The sequence below is a fragment of the Apiospora phragmitis genome (genome assembly GCF_038363925.1).
Source record: "Apiospora phragmitis strain CBS 135458 chromosome Unknown utg000002l:1.0-5516284.0:1.0-5523493.0, whole genome shotgun sequence".
Classification (NCBI taxonomy): Eukaryota; Fungi; Ascomycota; class Sordariomycetes; order Amphisphaeriales; family Apiosporaceae; genus Apiospora; species Apiospora phragmitis.
This window is the reverse complement of record NW_027117400.1, coordinates 1,492,148-1,509,994: the sequence shown is the minus strand read 5'-3', so window position 1 is coordinate 1,509,994 and position 17,847 is coordinate 1,492,148. Positions and strand designations below refer to the sequence as shown.

Genomic DNA, 17,847 nt, shown 5'->3' with positions numbered 1-17,847 from the left:
TGAAATGAGACATCACACATGTGGTAGGGTATGTACACACAGGAATCGGCTGAGCTTGTGCTGCCAATTGTCTTCAGCAATACCTTGTTCTCCAGGGTGGCAGCCCGCCTTGTGTCAGATATAGTGCATTCCAGATAGGTTCAAGTCCGCCATTACTGTGGCAGAGATAGTGGCAGACATTACTCTGCGGCTTCCCAGATAGCCTGGCTTGGCAACGTCGATTGACTACGGCCGCCGGACCGCTTTATGGTGATCAAGGGTGATGCATGCTAAAGTCGGCGGTCGATCTGTTCCTTGATTGGCCCCGCCAGTTGCAGCCTCCAAAGGCAGGGAACTGGTTTCGTTGATCAGTACCTAAGGAAATACGTTGACAAGACTCGTTAGTTGGTCATCTCAGATACTCTAAGATGTGCCCCCAAAACATGCCATCGAACCCTTTTCAGACCGTGGAAAGCTTGATCGATGAAGCCTTGTACCACCGCACACCCATGGCCGTCTTCGTTCCGGGGAAGACAGCGGCTCCGATGGTATCCATCTGCATAGCAAGTACTGATATCAAGGACGACCGAATTAATGAACTCGATGATGGCTTGTACAAGCACTCGTTCAAGCCCACCAAGCCACAGCCAAAGCATTGTGCCGGAAGCGCTTTCACTATCGTCGCCGGATCCATGGCACCACAGCAAGTGGCAGGGCGTATATATAACTCAGTTGACAGCTCAAATTTAGATAAACCTCGTCGCTGGATACCTCGCCTTACTGATTTGTGGGCCTTTCATGTTAGACCTTGAGTACATCGCCAGGATCTCTGGGGTTTTCCGAGCAATATCCAGTTGCACAACTGCGTACAAACTGACGGCCCCAGGATGCCTCTTTATTAATCTTAGGCGCTTTTGTTGTCATCATGGGAGAGGGATCGTGAGGGTTGGTACTCAGCCAGCCAGCCAGTATTTACTGCCTAAGGTGGTAAAATCCAGCAGAGTATTCTAGGAGCCAGCCTTTCTCGATCTTCGTGATGTCACGTATGTAGGTCTTGTTGCCCGTCTCCATCACTTCGTGGAAGATGACCCAATCAGCCTTCCGATTGAACATCAGTGAGCTTGGGTGCGCATGAGAGTTGTGCCACCAGCAACGTTCTGGAAACTGCCATCTGGCTGCATTCTAGCCGCGTGGGCAAAATAGCCGGTGGTCAAGCATCGGCGGATTTGGTCGCTGGTGGCAGGCGAAGACAACTTCAAGCTCTCATCCAGTTGTATACCAAAGCGCTCAAGGTATCGTTTCAGCTGCGCGCGGATACTCACCGCCCGGGTCATCGCCTTGAAATTCAGGCTGTTCTCGTGACAGAATCTGGACTCCTTTTTGCCCTTGCCGACAAATGTGTGGTAGACATTCAGTAGTGTGAGATGGTCGCCTTCCTCCGCGGCGAATTTACGTCGAGCTGATTCCAGCTGCTTTTTCTCGCCATCTCTCTGAACCCATACAGAGCCTCCAAGGCTGGTCATGGCTGCAATTGTGAGTATCTCACCGAGACAACCGAATGAACTCGCAGTGAGCAGCGTTTTCGCCATCATTGGTTCGACGACTAGTTCTGCCATCCTCATCCCCAGCGGTTTTGTCAGTTTGGCATACTCATCTAGTGCACCTAAAGAGAACAGCAGTTCGGTGGCTTTGCTCAGAAGCTCTGCTGGGGGAGGAATGAGGTAGTTGAAACGGACAACATTGTCGATACCAAGAGCTTTCAGCTGCAAGATGAATGGTGCCAAGTTTGTTCTCTGGATCTCGGGCACGTTCATGTCCGGGAGAGCGCGGTAGTCGTCTTCGGTATAGAGTCTAAAGCACTTTCCAGGTTTGGTCCGTCCAGCTCTCCCAGCACGCTGCGAAGCGGCGGCCTTTGAGACTGGTGTCGCGGTTAGGCTCTCAATGCCCGTTGTCGGGTCAAAGGCTTTTAATTTGACAAAACCTGAATCGATTACGAAGACGATGCCGTCAATAGTGACAGAGGCTCGGCAATGTTTGTCGAGACGATGATTTTTCTTGTGTTCTCCGGGGCTTCTTCAAACACGTACATCTGCTGCTCGGTAGACAGTCCAGCGTACAGCGGTAGTGCTAGTGTTGACTGAGTGCCGGGCCGGAGGTCTGCAGCACGTTCTGAAATCATCTGAACGGCATTGTCGATTTCCTCGCGGCCTGTCAGGAATACCAATATGTCGCCTTCTGCTTCCTCTGTGTGTATATTCAAGACGGTGTCCACTGCTTTTTCCACGTAGTCTTCCGCCGGCGAATCCAGATACAGCACGTCGATAGGATACGTTCGCCCCTCGAGGCTGATGATGGCCCCCGCCGGCTTGGTCTCATTCCCCACCGAAGATGACCCTTCCGACTCCGACTCGTGCGAGTCAAAGAAACGCAAAAACTCTTCTGCCTGGAGGGTGGCACTGCTGATAACAATACGCAACTCAGGCCTGCGTTTCATGATTTTCTTAAGTAGACCCAGCAGTATGTCTGTGCTGATGGATCGCTCGTGCGCCTCGTCGACCATTATCACTGAATAACGTGATAGTAATGGGTCGGCCAGGGCTTCGCGGATCAGGAGGCCATCGGTGAGGAACCGGATGCGCGTTGTCGCCGAGCTCACATCCTCGAACCTGATCGAGTAGCCCACCTCCTTGCCCAGTTCGCAGCCAAACTCCTCGGCAACTCGAATGGCTACAGTGGTGGCAGCCACGCGCCTGGGCTGCGTGATGGCGATCAACTTGCCATCCTCGCACCAACCAGCCTGCTCCAGAAACTGGGGTATTTGTGTTGTTTTTCCAGAGCCGGTCTGTCCAACGACGATGGTGACGGGATTTGTCTCAATCAAATACAGTAAACTGTCGCGGTGTTTGGCGATGGGCAGAAGAGCCGAAGGCTTATGCAAGGCCGGGATGAAGCTGGCACCCAGATCGAAGTCGGCCATTTCAAGCCTCGGTGTTATCAGACTTAATTCGGTTTGTGGTATAGATGAGTTTAGTAGGATGCGGTGTCCCGTCCGCCGATCTGGAGGCGCTTATGATGGATTATTGACCCGATCCGAGATAGCCTTCATTCCGGCTTCAGCTCCAGACCGAGTTGCGTCCTTGGGCGATGAATTATTGATGCGGAGAAATAAAATGTCTTCTATGCTTTCATGAGGTACATCATTGCAGGGCATCTTCTATCGAGTACTCACATTGAGGTACGGATGTAAATACTTACCTACTTTGACATGTATGTACTTCTTCCTGTACCTACATCAGCAGTGTGGCGTCCCTGTTAGTTGAGTTGGAAGCCTTAGAAGCCTTAGAAGCCTTGGCATTGTGGCTGCAAGCTGTCGTCAGTTACGGCGCGCAGGGTGACGACTGCCACGCTGCCCCTCGCCGCCCCGCCAGCCGATCAATTGATTAGTCCCCATGATTGAGCATGAATACGCACCCGTGGCAAGCTGCATACTTGTCTCATCAACTTACAAACTGTCGCAACCCCTCTTGATATTAGTCGGATTCTTGATAACGAGCATATTCCGTTCGCTGTTCCTTTTCTCCCAATAATTCTTCAACTTCTAATCTTCCATCCTTACCAACAAGTGCACCATTTTCGGTAGCTACAATGGCAGCTCCGACTGATACGGTTGGTTTTACATCATCCACGGCGCTTGTCATTCCATGTGACAATGCCAGATAAACTAACTAACAACTCCTTCGATCTCACAGAACAAGCAGACCATGCCTGACCCAGGCTCCGAGTCTGCCCACTACGGTCAAGCCGTTCGAGATGTCCGACGACGACGATGACGTCCAGGAGACCGGCGTCCTGAGCGACAGCGGCACCCACCAACAGCCCACCACGACTACCTCAGCAACCTCGGCTGCTGCCACGACCGCCGCGCCCACAACTGCCGCGTCCGCCTCCGCCGAGGAGCCGCCGCCCACAAAGCCGTCGCGACCCGTGACGGAACAGCAGAAGAACGAGGCCATGCTCAAGGAAGCCTTCCCCAGCATCGAGCTCTCCGTCATCAAGGCCGTCCTCATCGCGAGCGGCGGCCGCATCGACCCGGCCTTCAACGCGCTGCTGGGCATGAGCGACCCGGACGCCGTCCAGAACGACCCCGTCGCCGAGGAGCACGAGGTCCCGCCCCCGCAGCCGCCGCGCCCGACCGGCCCCCAGGCGCAGATGTCGCAGGTCGAGGCCGACGAGCTCTACGCCCGCCAGCTCGCGGAGCACTACGACAACGTGGGCGCCTACGAGAACCGGACGAGCAACCGCGGCGTCGGCGTCGGGCACGGGCAGCAGCAGCAACCCAGACGCCAGCAGGGCCTCCATGCCCGACGAGGAGTACGAGCGCGAGCCCAACTTCATCGACGACGAGCTGCCCGTGATCCGGGAGAACCTCCGCAAGGGGTTCGTGGAGACCCAGACCAAGGTCAACTCGTGGTTCACGAACCTGAAGAAGCGCATCGACGGCGAGTACGATTCCGAAGAAGACGAGTCGCAGCCCTCGCGCCGCCAGCAGCAGCCGTACCGCCGCAGCGGCGAAGGCAGCCGCAGGAGTAACGACTACGACCGTTACGATGCCGATCCCCAAGTTCTAAGTGACGACTTCGCAGGCATACGATTGAACCAAGATGGCTGTAAGTTTGCTTATTTGGGACTGCCAAAAATTTCCCTTGACGCAAGGACCGACTGACTGACAACATGAATAGCCCAGGGCCGAACTGGCAACCCCAATCTATACCAACCCCCGCCTCGGTCCACACACTCTAGATCGCCGAGACCGGATAGCCGCAAAGTGTCGTTCCAGGAGGGCCATGAGAACATCGATGTCTACGACGCCTCGCCCAAGCTGCCCCCGAAGGACAACGCTCCCTCGCCCGGCCCCGGCGGCAACAAGCCCAGCAAGTGGCAGCCCATGTCCACTGTCGAGCCCGACCCGATCACGGAGCACGACCCCTTCAGCCTGGGCGACAGCGAGGACGAGAGGGAGGCCAAGGACAGCAAGATGCCCTCGAAGCACAGCAAGATGCCCTCGAAACACAGCAAGACGGAGTCGAAGGATATCAAGATGGACGACGCCGAGCGGCTGAAGCAGGCCACGGCCGATGCCATGGCCGATAGCCTGATGGACGAGTCGGCAAAGAAAGGAGAGGAGGCCAAGAAGGTTTAGATAAACTGCATAGGAGTGGTGGTTGGGTGGCCGTGATTCATTCATTCACGTTTTGTTTGTTTTTTCGTTTTGCACTAGGGGCATGCCAGGTCAGAACATATATGAGGGCATGATGGCACGATAACAGATACCAAGGAATAACAGTCCGTCGCACGACGACGTCACGTCTCGTTTTGATTTTCCAACAGCAAGCCCTGATGCTTCCGTAAACGAATAGTGTCTTTGTGTTCCATTTTGACCTCAGTGATTTGACGGCTGTTCTCAGCAGCATGTGATTACAGGTATTGAGCACGAGGAAAATGCTTTGGCGGGACCACTGGTTTCACAGGGGCGGTACTGCAGTGGGTATGAGTTGGTACTGTTCAGTAAGTACATGTAGTTTCTTCACAACTTGGCCTGTCATACCAGCTTAAACTGGATACTGAAGCAGGATGGTGGCTATTGGAGATCGTCTACACCATTTTCGTTTCATACATGAACCACTGGCACGTAAAAGAGATTGCAACTAGGCTAGCAGGATGTAGTGAATTTATTCTTTTGTAATGAAGAGAAACAAGCAGTAGATGATGTAGATGTACAAGCAAGAATAGAAAACCCTCCGGAAGAAAACATTGACCCCTATTTCGCGAAGTGAAATCTATAATACACCTCTTCACCACCTGGATCTTTGTGCGCCGCCAGTGGTCCATTTTTTCTGGTTCCTTATACCAGCCGGAGAGAAGCCAGTCGCCCGAGTTCTATGATAATGATAAACGCGAAATTGTGCAAAAAGTGCAACGAAAAAGAAATAGAGTAAAATAAGGCAAGTTTGAGGGCCTAAAGGCTTAGACAGTGGCGGTGAGTGTTCGTCAAGCAAACTTGACGTTTGCCCAGAAGTAGTTTGGTTGATGAATAGGTAAGCAAATAGACAATACGTTTATAGATTGGACGTGACTTCGTTATGTTTGTCAGCGAGCGACTGGGTATAATGGGCAAGTAATAATAAGTGATGCAGTAATGAAGAAAAATAGTTTGGAAATGCTGCCGTAAGAGGCTTCGCGCTGGTGTAAATAAGGGATGGCCACGGATAAGAAGTATAGTAGGCAATATGCGGCGGTATCTTCAGCTTGGAAGAAGGGGGTCAGGCGGGGGCCACAGTGGGAAGTTTCCTTCTCACGCCAGGCCCAGCCATTTGAGTGCCTTCCGGCTGCTGGTCTTCTTGCGAGCCGATGGGTCGAGGAAGAACGGCATGTACTTGCGCTCTTCGGCCCAGAAGGCGGCGTCGTCATCGTCCCAGGCCTCGAAACGGCTGTCCACACTGGGCTGGACGGAGTGGCCCAGCAGCTTCTGGACCATGGCTGACCTGCGGCTCTTGATGCTCCGTATGGATTTCGCGGAAGACATTGGCCTGAACTCGTCCGGGATTCCCCTTGGGCTCTGCAGCTTCGACTGGGTGTCAAATGCCGATGATAGAGGCGGCAAGACGGGCGAGTCGGTCCCCAGCAAGTTCTGCGTCTGGGCGCTCATCCGGCTGATCAAGGAGACATAGTCCGGACTGGGCATGGGGGGCGATCGTGGCCTCTCCACGAGACTCGTCTTGGATTCTTTGTGGGTTAGGACCGGGGGCGGTTTCTCCGGGACGTAAAAGGAGGATTTGGACATGAGTACGGTCAGCACGGTCGAGACAAACAAAGCGATCTCGGTCTCGGAGACCTGAGATGTCAGGACAAAATTGGCCTTGCTAAACGAGTCCGCCACAGGAGACTGGCTGCCTGGATTAGGCGATGAAGCCACGATGCTCTTGATAGAGCTCGTTCTCGACATGACAGAGCCGCCAGATCCAAAAGTCTTACTGGAAGAGGGAGGTCCAGATTTGCTATTGCCTCGTTGTGTTTTGGGAGGATCGGGACTCAGTATGGCAGCAATCTTGAATAGATCCACACCGATGAGACGCTGTAGACACAAAACAGTAGAGAGATGCCCAGGGGTATACTCTAATACCAAGAACCGCGTCTGGGGATGTGCTGTTATGTAATTCTCCAGGTGAGGGACAAGGAGTGTTGCTAGACGTAATGGGTTGCCGAAAGGGTTGTTTTCAGTCTGGTTTGTCAGAGGCTGAGATGTAAAGCTTTGCATAGCGTTTGCCACGAGGTATCTTTCCAAATTTCTCGTTAGCTATGGGACAAAGTACGAGAGAATAATGACTTCACATACCTTAGATCAAGCCTTCCACTTCTCGAGACACCAGTAGGTTTCACACCCAACTTGTCTAAAGAGCCGCAAACAACTGATATGAAGTCTTTTGGTACACCCCTTTTGCGCACCCACTGCCAGAATAAGGTCGACATGCCTATCTTCCTTGATAGGATCATTGATGTCTGGCTTGCCGAACAGTGGTTCCCACAGACTTCCCGAACCAGGTAGCAGCGGAAACGTGAACTGCTGATACCCAACGTCGTCTGGGGTGAAATAAGTCTTCAGGACAGACCGCAACGCATTCTGTACACAGATGGCTGTTCTCAAACCAGACGACTGGAAATCGTGAAACGTTGTCTTGGGTGCTTGTTTGGTCTCATCAATGGGCGGTGTCCTGGCCGGTGTTGGTGGATCTATCCTTGTTGGTGATGTAGGGTTCTCGGTAATCCGGCGAATTGTAGCCTTTTCAGGTTCTTTGACCTGCAAGTAAACATGCGAAGCAAAGGGGTCATAGTCTCTCTGTACTCGATAAGGCGGTCGATTGAGGTCACTCTCAAGCGGAGGTGTAGACTGCCCTAGGAGCCGAGCCTGCTTGATCACTGACTACGGCGGTAACTTCGAGGGCCTCGGGTCCATTGATATAGGGTAAACCCCACGTCGAAATCCGGATAGTATTGAATCTAAGAGCGGGACCGGCTTTTCATCGATAAAGTGTATCACAAGATCTTCAACCATGGGTAGAATAGTTTTCGGGAAGGCCTTGGATGCCATTACGGCGCCCTCAGAAGTGCGAGGAGTGATGAGCCCGCCACATACACGATGGTCCTGGTGTTGGTGTCCAGTCCAAGTTCCCTGGTCAACGTAACAGTTGTCCGGACTCGTGGCTTTGTCAGCGTACTTGCCATTAACGAGGGCGCTGGTAGATTTATTGGCAAATACCACCTTTCCGTTGTCTACTATGATGTTCGTCAGGTCCAATGGAAGCGGTGGAGGTTTGCGACTTGTGCTTCTGCTGCGGCCGGAGAAGGACCGTTGAAGTGGCTCTGCACCCGAATTTGAGCGTGATCGCTGTCGCGCCGAGGTCTTCGGCAGCGGCAGCCTACTCTCGTAACAGTCCAGTGTCTCGACTGATTTCGTTGCAAAAGAACGTGAAAAGTTGCGTGAAGATGCCTTCGAACCGGGACGAATTGAATCGCATGATTTCCCCCTCCTTAGTGACCTTGCTGCAAACTCCTTCGAAGTTGCTCGTACGTCAACCAGGTACGCTTCGCCATAGACCACCGAGGGACTGTTTGGCATAGAACCCGATGCTTTCGTATGTTGGCTAGACTTGCCCATCGACATTGTTCCCGGTGATAAAGGCGGACCTCCCGTGGAAGCCTCTGGTGACTTCGCCCACCTAGCTGCTCGTTTCCTGAAGGCCGACCTGTCCCGTGATTTGGAACGTCTAACCGGAGATTTACTTTTGTGCAGGCTCATCAATTTTGGAATTCGACCCTTCTGTGGGTTCATGATTTGGGGCATTGCATCTCCCGTCGAGGGGCCAAAGACGTAGAAAGGGGCGGCTTCTTGAAAGTCGTTTGGGGAATTGGAGCACTGGCACACTCATACTCCGTGGCCGAATCTGAGGTACTGTGAGGGTGAGATCGATTTCGTTACTCGGCTGTAAGGAAGCGGTCAGGAAGTCCAGGGTATCTGCAGCCCTCATAGCCTGTGATACTGGATCATCTCTGGAACCGTGGTTATCTCCGCATGCTGCCTCTTCGCTACTTTTTCCCGTCAAGCCGGCCACTACGTTTCGGGCAAGGGTCTTGAACATGGCTTCAGCCCGTGCCATGTTGCCATTTGTATGATGATGGCTTATCCATTCGATGCAACGCAGCTGAGCCTCCGCTGTTCCGCCATCTATGAACACCAATCTCTTGTTCTCTGGAGATGAGTCTTCCAAGAAGCGATGGGCCATGTGGGCTCGGGATTTGCATGCATCGTGTATTTTCAAAATATACGTCCGGGCGTCAGGAGACTTTTCGACGTCCTCCCAGCCAAAAAATGCTGTAGCGGTGGTATGACCAGGATTCTCGATGAACTTGGAGGAGTTGTATTTGAGTCGAGACCAGATCTTGCGGGCCTTCGAAGGCCACAAGGCTGCCATGGTACTCTGGAGTGAACACCATCTTGACTGACGACAAGGAGCCGTACTGCTGGTCGTGACTGCGACTCGGGACTTTCGAAATGTAACCGAAGGCTTCGAGCAAACACGGAAGTGTGGGAACCCTACAGCAGAGAAAGGAAGGGAAAAGATAGCAGTAATAGAATCCAGCCCAGTATCGATCTTGCAAAAGTAATGGCCACCAACCCAAAAGCTTGACAAGATGACTTGTACTTCGATATCAAGTGATCTTGAAGGAAAAGTGAATACCGGCCTGACGCCGGTTACTATAAGCGAGTATTGTAGACTCGTGTGAAGTGAACAAATGGACAAGTAAGACAATGTGTCACTCATCGAGAAGTCGGTGGAAGACAATTAACAAACGTTATGTCAAAGGCCAGCCAGACTTCCATCTCGGTAGAAAAGGGTATACAAGACGGGAGAAGGCAAGTGGGAAAAGGAATGCTCGAAGGAACTCGATGAAGGTTTGGGGAAAAGAAGATCCGAAGAATGATCAACTTGAACCTAACCCAACCCCCCATTCCACCCATGGGCTTCAAGTCAGTCAAGTTCGTGTAGTGTAAGTATCTAAGGCCTTCTGGACCCTGGCGTGGCCGCCTTCTGTGTTGCTTCTTCCTTCTTCCCAAGCGCGGGCTGATGAGCATGGGCAAAAAAAGTAGAGGGATGTAGAGGCTATCATGCATCGCAATAATAGAGAAACGGTGGGCCACTGACGTTGTACACGGCAGGCAGAGCGGGATGTGATGATGCAGGGTGACCCTAAGGCAACGTTCCTACCCGAGCTGGGACTTAGTCCAGTTACAATTTCCTGGTCGACGAGGCATGGCGCGAAGCCAAAGCAGACAGCCACGGGAAGATGGCTTGGATGGCGCGCAAAGAAAACATGGAGGTGAGAAATTGGGCCTACCTAGGCTCGAGGAGGGGTCTGATTTGTTTGTGTATCAAGAGTTTACCAGCAGTCCGGACTGCATTATCTGTAACTGTAACGGTTATACCCGAGATCAAGGTTTCTCGGGCTCTTTGCATGATTGATTACCTTAAGCACTTACTCAGAACCATCCAGGAACACCTCCGAGTCGATTACCGATTGTCTTTCTGCCTATGCATAGCAACAGTTAAGATGAAGTTTGGTAGGTACGAATTGCTTCTTCTGGCAGGTTGGAGCCTGCAAGGTTGCTGTGATTTGGTTGGCTGATGCAGCTCGGGACGAGTGTGACCAACGCCCCCAGTATGCAGGCACTCTCTCATTTGATTGCTACCCACCATATCATTCCTGGATATGGAGTACATTATGCTGGTTTGCTGCGATGCGAGGATGCCAGACCATTTAAAAAGGAAGCAGTGAGAAAAAAGGTGTCGCAAATTTCAAGGCTATCCTGCTGCGCTGATTGGGTGTGTACCCTGCAAGCCACGATCGCTTGTGCTGATCAGCAAAAGGAAGCATCACAGCCAGCATTTCTGTCGATCATGATGTTCTTGTCCTTGCCTTGTCTCCCAAGCATGCATACATTTGTGCGCGGAAAAGCCGCGGCTACCGCTCGAGAACTACCGAATGCAGAAGAGCGAGAATTCGCGTACAACCAAGTAGCACAACAAGGAAGCTTGATGAGTAGTCGTCGAAACTTTTGGCCAGGAATCATATTATCTAATGCACTAGTAGCAAGGCCATTTGAGGTACAATGGCCGGGGGCATACGGCATATCTAGGTTGAAGGCGTTGAAGCTGGTGCTTCAGGAAGCAACTGTAATTACTCCGTATGCATAGGCTGTCTCACCTTTTTGGCACGCCCTATCCATGTGGCTCGGGAGTCTAGGTTTCAACTGCATGGGCATAGATGGAAACCACCCTGCCATCCATGTGTTCATGTATCTACTAAGACAGTTTGCCCCGACATCTAAGACAGCCTGCAATCAACACTGCTGCTGATCTGGATCAAAAAGCTTGTCGAGCACTGTTGACATGTGAATCTATGCCGTTATATCGCGATACAAATAGCAATAAATCTCAAAGTTTAGCAACGACCGACCATAATCACACGTACAGTTATATACCGTGTCTATTCTCTCAATGGTACCTGGGTAAGCGTCGTCTGCTTGGTATATCGGCATTATCCTGCAATCTGTTAGAACCGAGACAAGTTTGTCTCCATCCCCAGGGACGGGAAGTCCTGTGCTAGTAGCCAAGTACCTACATATTTACGGTAAATGCTGGCCTATCAATCTGATGCAAGCAGGTATCACCTTCTCCATTCCCGGATTCATCCAAACATACGTATATCAAAGACAAACATTGATGAATACCTCTGGCCCGGGAGAACGGTTGAAGTAGTAGCGCCCATGCTAATCTCGTGAACAACCTTATTAGCCACCACCACCAGCACCAATGGCTTACCTCATCTCTTGAACACTGGCTCTCTGTTGCTTGTATTCGGAGGCTGCAATGCCCACGTTTCGCCCGCGGCTCTTTGCTATGACATTGGGACGTTGTTAGCCAGTCCTGGTGGTGGTGGTGGTGGTGGTGTTTGCCATGCGTGCCTCGGCGTGTAGTCGCACAAGAACCCCACCGAGCACGTCGAGATCCCGAGGAAGTGGGGACAAATCTTGATTCGAATTGAAGATGGATCTGCGCAGGGTCCGTAATGCCGGACTTTACACGGCCTAAATCAGAACTTACCAGAACCGTCATTTTGCAGACCCCTGTGATACATCGTTTTGTCCGTGGCCATTCGCGCCATGTGGCTGGCAAGCTTCTAGGGGAGGCTAGAGCTGACATGGATCCAAACAAAGGATGTCCCGTGATATGCTTGATGGCTATTATTCCGAACCCGGAGCCTTCCCCCATCTAATCGCTCGCTAATCATGCAACCCGCTCAGGTGTGATTTCAACCTCCAGCTAAAGCGAAGGGAGGGGGGGGGGGGACAGGCCGAGGCGGAATAAGGAAGTCCGCTCCGCTAGGGAAAGAGCCAAAGTACAACACCATTTCATTGCTTTTGTTTCGCAAATTCTCTTCTATTACTAGCGGACAGTTACTCCCCGTCGGTGAGCTTCAGATACGGCAAACAGCATGATTATGAGACTCTAGTACCGTAGGTAGGATCCCTGCATCGCGGTCTCCTACAAAAGTCTGGGCACGCGATTGTACCACGCCATTATCAACACGAGGCCGGGGTGGGAGGAAGGGGAACTACGGGACATAGTACTTCCAGCAAACTGCAATACACGCAAGATGAGATTACTTTTACCAGTTCTCCAGATTTCGCTGATATCTTACGGAGCTTTTTCTCGTGGTACCTAGCCAAATAGCACCCTGAGCTCCAACCCCTGAAGGCCATTTATCTACTCCGAATTAATCTTGATTGTCCCGATGCCAGCGTGCTGCCCCTGACATTTCTTCCACCGTGCATACTACTTATGAACGGGGTCCCGCGACTAACTTACCGAGACACATTGCTTCTTGCAGAGTCAGGAGAGCCACTTACGGCTAGGTACGTTCGTAGCTGGTCTGTACCAACCTGGCCGGTTTTCGGGGATTTTGGCATATCAGACATGCTATGTTGTCACGAATATGCAAGCCCACTCCCGCCATGTAAGACAGTGATAACGTGGCAGGTCTCTCAAGTGGTTCGTCTCGAACATCCCTGCATATACCGGTATGAAAAACCTTTGGTCCTTGAACCGAGACGGGTCAGAGCATATTTTATGTGGGACCAATCGGGGGTGGACAATACTGGATTTGACACGAGGGTTGCTATTCCGGTCCCAGAAGAAACTTGGGCCCCTTCTCTGGTATTGTGTTGACACAAGCGAACACTTTAATCTTCGTCCATCAAAGCAGCTAGTTCTTCTTCTTCCTCGGCTGTCATCAACCCTTCTGGAGCCTTCTCGACAGTGGGCTTTTCGACTCCGTTGGCCTTATCTTGTTGTTCTTGGATGAACTTGTCAAGACCACTCTTATCAAGCGACCAAACTCTCACCGTGCCATCAATAGAAACGGACACCAGCCTAGTACCTGCACCAGGAGAATTAGTCAGAATCACCAGATCTGTAACTTCGTCGTAATGTCCCTCCAGTGCGCAATATAGCTTGCCCGTGGCCCGGTCCCACACTTTCACATCCTCGTCTCGTCCTGCCGTGATCAGCCACTGCTCTGTGAAAGCTACTGCCCGCACGTGGTCTCCATGATTGATCGTATCGTCGGTCGTGAACCCTCTCGTCCTGGACAGGCACTTGGCCGAGCCGTCACCACTCGCAGTCCAAAGATCGACATCATCGTTATGGATGTCGAACGCCAGTTTATAGACCGTGGTCTCGTGCTCTAGGATCGTAGGCCTAGTAGTCCCGGTGTCTCCGGCGCGTCCTCGACAATCTGCTCAACAGAGTCGAGCCTAATGCGCCACCGACGAATGTGTGGATCACTGCTGGCACTGGCTAGCACCAACTCATCGGCTGTCGATGATTCGGGGTCAATTGCGAGGTCCTGAACCGCCATCATGGAGACGACCTGGTCCTGTATCACATGTAAACGCGAGCCGGTCTCGACGTCCCATATCATGATCTTTTTGTCCGCACCGCCACTGATTAGAAAGTCCTTGCCACCAGTTTCGTACACAGCACGGCTTTGACAAAGTCCGAATGGCCGCTATACTTGCGACCTACAGTCTTGGAGGCGGTATTCCAGGACCAGATATCCTTATCCCAGGAGCCGGCGAAGATGGTTTGGTTTCCGGGCCCCCCACAGCTACGCATGTCACTGGTGCCGAGGGACCTCTATAGACTTGCTTGGTGTCGCCTGTCTGTCAAGCAGGGGAGCCAGTCAGTATTGGGAGTTTAGAGAGTGCAGCTGGATAGACAAGCTTACATCAACATTGACCCTCCGTACAGAGCCTGAGGACTCGGCCACCAAAACGGAAGATGGATTGTTGGGGTCAGCAATAGCACCCAGAATCTTGGACTTGAGGGCTATCGGGCTGCCATTCTTGTTGCCCGCCTTTGCTTCCCGTCTCTCTCGCTTGGCAGCGGCATCACTAAGATAACGTATTAGTGATTTTGTTGAACGGCCTATGAGAGTGGAAATAACTACTCAGTTTCAAAGAACTGGTCCGGACGGTTTCCTTTATTCATGGCGACAGAAGTTGTGAAAATGACCTTTTGAGCTAGCGGTGGTTGGCGGCTTAAACTGATAGCTAGAGGTCTGTTGCCGTCGTTTCGATGTTGCTGTCTCACCACGACCACAATGGAGAGCACACTTAAGTAGTCTTAAACGAGTTTTGCCCCTATCGTTCAAATCTGAATAAGGGATTCTAATATCGGCTTCGGTGTGGGACGCAGAACCGGGCCATTGATTATAGTCAGGCGGTTGACCTAGGCAGCTAGGCAAAGAAGTATGTACCTCTGTAGGTGCCCCTCAAGATGGTGGGGCATCCCTGTTAGATGCATTATTCAATTATGTCACGTGCATAAAATGGCAGAGACGCCAAATTACGCGTGTTTCTTAATTGGCGACGCGGTTTTGACGCGACTTAGAAAGTATTACCCTGTCCATCGTGGGTTGCTGGAAGCAGAACATACACGAACATTGAAAGTCGACAACCCTAATTCCACCTTTTTCGTACTCGGTACACTACGATTTCAAATACTCGCACGGCAGAAGAGCCCATCAATCTGTCACCAGAGAATACTAGCCAACATGGCTTCGACGGCGCCTTTACGTCCTCGGGCCAGGCCCGCCCATACCCAAGGCTCAACGCATTGCGCCTACACACCTAATGGATCGAGGCTGGTATCGGTTGGGTCCAACAATACGATCAGGCTCTACAAGACTGGGTTCGACGGCGAGCCTACCAACATCGACGACTGCCAGGAGCAAAATGTGAGCGTCCATGCCTCGGGCGAATTCTTCGTGGTCGGATCAGAAGACGGCACCGTCAGCTTATACTCAATACCCAACGCCGCCTTTGACAAGTTCCTGCTGCGATGCTCCCTGCCGATCCGAGATGTTGCGCTCTCCCCCGATTCAAAGTGGTGCGCCGTCGCCAGCGATGAGCTCACCGTCAAGGTGGTACGGACCGACGACAACAGCGAGGTCCGGCACTTGAAGGAACACAACAAGCCCACCAAGCACCTTGCCTTCGATACCAAAGGCTCTACGCTTACGCTTGCATGCACTGATGGCATATTATACGTATACTCGCTCACGGCAGATGAGCCCGAGCTGATCAAGAAGGTGGATGGGGTCATCGGTGCACTGGATACCGACTCGGAGCTCAGCTCCATGGTTGCGTGGCACCCAGACGGCCGGGCCTTTGCGGTACCGACTCCTACGAGGAGATACAAGTTGTTTCCAAAAACGACTGGGAGAAGCAGAGGAACTTCGCCAGGGGCCACAATGGCGACATCACAGCACTTGCCTGGTCGCCCAACGGAGCCATCCTGGCTTCAGCCGGCAAAGACAAGAAAATCCTCTTGTGGGAAACCAAGACCCAGTCGGTCATCGCTCGATTGGACTACGCAAATGTCATGAGCATTTCTTGGCATCCTTCAGATAATCTGGTCTCCTTTACAAACTCTGATGGAGAGGTCTATATTCATCCTGACTTCGTGCCGGAGCAGTTCGCACAGATGCTTCGGCTCCCGAAACAGCCAGCACCTTTCATCCACGACCCTCTAGAAGACATATCAAACAATGTAAGGAAAACAGATTTGAATGGTATTCCCAGCAGGCCGCGGCGAGACTCGCTTGGTAGCTATGACTCTTTGATGGATGGTCCTCTGAATGATCCCCTTATGGAGGACGACGATTTCGTTGTTGATGATGATGGAGCTGGATATGCCTTGAACGCCAATGGAAAGCGAGCGCATGCTGGGCTCGAAGGGCTCTCACATCGCTCTAACAAACGCCAGCACTTGGAAGCGCAATACCACGAGGCCTTTCAGCCTGGCTCTACCCCTTGGCGAGGTAACCGCAAGTATCTCTGCCTGAATCTGATAGGGTTCGTTTGGACTGTTGACCAAGACGGCCACCACACTGTGACGGTAGAGTTCTACGATCATGAGTTCCACAGGGACTTCCATTTCACAGACACTTTCCTCTACGACAAGGCTTGCTTGACGGAAAACGGAACGCTTTTCTCGTGCCCGCCAAAGGATGATACTCCCGCTACCATCTTCTACAGACCACATGAGACTTGGACCAACCGCAATGACTGGCGAACACCGCTTCCTAAAGGGGAGGCTGTCCTGGCTATGTCCCTTAGCGAGTCGTTCATCACAGTGACGACGACAGCCGGCTACGTAAGAGTCTACACACTCTTGGTATCCCGTACCGCGTCTACCGGCCCAAAAGCACGCCCATGGTCACATGCGCCAGTTGGCGAGACTATGTCTTGACCATGGGCAACGGACCTGTCGGCGCAGACGGTAACACACGCCTGTTGTACACAATCGAGAATGTCAAGCGTGACGAGATCTGCCAAAACGAAGATACGGTGGCCCTCCCTGAAGGCGCGACAGTGAAGAGCGTGTTCTTCTCAGATCAAGGGGTAAGCTAAAAGACCCAGACCTATCAGACAATGCACATGTGGGAAAATCGTACTAACACCTGAACAGGACCCATGCATATACGACTCGACAGGTACACTCTTGACGCTCCTCCACTGGCGCCGGCCATCGCGCGCCTGCTGGGTTCCACTTCTCGACACCACGTTACTTACACGACTCGCCTCGGGCCGCAAGCACGAGAACTACTTCCCCCATTGCCGTGGCGGACAACAAGTTCCACTGCATCATTCTCAAGGGCGGGGACCAGTACCCCTATTTCCCTCGCCCGCTGCTTTCCGAGTTTGACTTCTCCGTGCCCCTGACTTCAGAGCCGCCCAAGAAGAAGAAGAAGTCCAGGGCCAACGGCGATGACGTCGACATGGACCAGGACTCTGACGAAGAGCTCGACGAAGAGGGTGGTTCTTCCGAGACCCGCAAGCTTGAGCAGCAGTACCTGCTCAAGGGCATAGCGGCCTCGCAGCTCCAAGACCTCATCGACGACGTCACTGGCGACTCGTCGGGTAGTAGCGCCAGCCAGCGTTCGACCCTCGCGCGCCTCGAGCTCGACATCGACAAGACCCTCCTGCAGTACCTGGCCATCGAGTGCCGCGAGGGCGAGGACCGCGGCATGCGCGCCCTCGAGCTCGTCCGCCTCATGCGCGATCGCTCCGGCCGCATGATCGAGGCCGCGGGTAAGGTGGCCGAGCGCTACGGCAGGACGATCTTGGGGGGACAAAATTCGCGAGATTGGGAGAGGAGGGTCGGTGGGTTCGAAGACGACGTTTAA

The 17,847-nt window shown here is 52.6% G+C and overlaps 5 protein-coding genes across 5 annotated transcripts; 2 read left to right on the top strand and 3 right to left on the bottom strand.

Annotated features, from left to right (window-relative positions):
- Positions 1-1,091: 1,091 nt before the first annotated feature.
- PG994_001289 (uncharacterized protein) lies at positions 1,092-2,956 on the bottom strand (the record flags this gene model as incomplete). The annotated part of the gene is made up of 2 exons (XM_066852698.1): positions 1,092-1,889; positions 2,024-2,956. The coding sequence occupies 2 exons, from the start codon at positions 2,954-2,956 to the stop codon at positions 1,092-1,094; spliced, it is 1,731 nt and encodes a 576-aa protein (XP_066720839.1).
- A 668-nt stretch (positions 2,957-3,624) lies between these two features.
- On the top strand, positions 3,625-5,179 carry PG994_001288 (ubiquitin-binding protein CUE5; the record flags this gene model as incomplete). Its single annotated transcript, XM_066852697.1, has 4 exons — positions 3,625-3,645; positions 3,754-4,290; positions 4,352-4,646; positions 4,719-5,179. 4 exons carry the CDS (start codon positions 3,625-3,627, stop codon positions 5,177-5,179), a joined length of 1,314 nt encoding a protein of 437 aa, XP_066720838.1.
- A 1,152-nt stretch (positions 5,180-6,331) lies between these two features.
- PG994_001287 (uncharacterized protein) lies at positions 6,332-9,506 on the bottom strand (the record flags this gene model as incomplete). The annotated part of the gene is made up of 5 exons (XM_066852696.1): positions 6,332-7,313; positions 7,373-7,427; positions 7,483-7,873; positions 8,048-8,950; positions 8,988-9,506. 5 exons carry the CDS (start codon positions 9,504-9,506, stop codon positions 6,332-6,334), a joined length of 2,850 nt encoding a protein of 949 aa, XP_066720837.1.
- Positions 9,507-13,336: 3,830 nt separating this feature from the next.
- On the bottom strand, positions 13,337-14,645 carry PG994_001286 (uncharacterized protein; the record flags this gene model as incomplete). Its single annotated transcript, XM_066852695.1, is given in 5 exon segments — positions 13,337-13,890; positions 13,926-14,163; positions 14,181-14,291; positions 14,383-14,548; positions 14,605-14,645. The coding sequence occupies 5 exon segments, from the start codon at positions 14,643-14,645 to the stop codon at positions 13,337-13,339; spliced, it is 1,110 nt and encodes a 369-aa protein (XP_066720836.1).
- Positions 14,646-15,210: 565 nt separating this feature from the next.
- Positions 15,211-17,847, top strand: PG994_001285 (WD40-repeat-containing domain protein; the record flags this gene model as incomplete). The annotated part of the gene is made up of 5 exons (XM_066852694.1): positions 15,211-15,798; positions 15,849-16,768; positions 16,795-17,062; positions 17,130-17,224; positions 17,256-17,847. The coding sequence occupies 5 exons, from the start codon at positions 15,211-15,213 to the stop codon at positions 17,845-17,847; spliced, it is 2,463 nt and encodes an 820-aa protein (XP_066720835.1).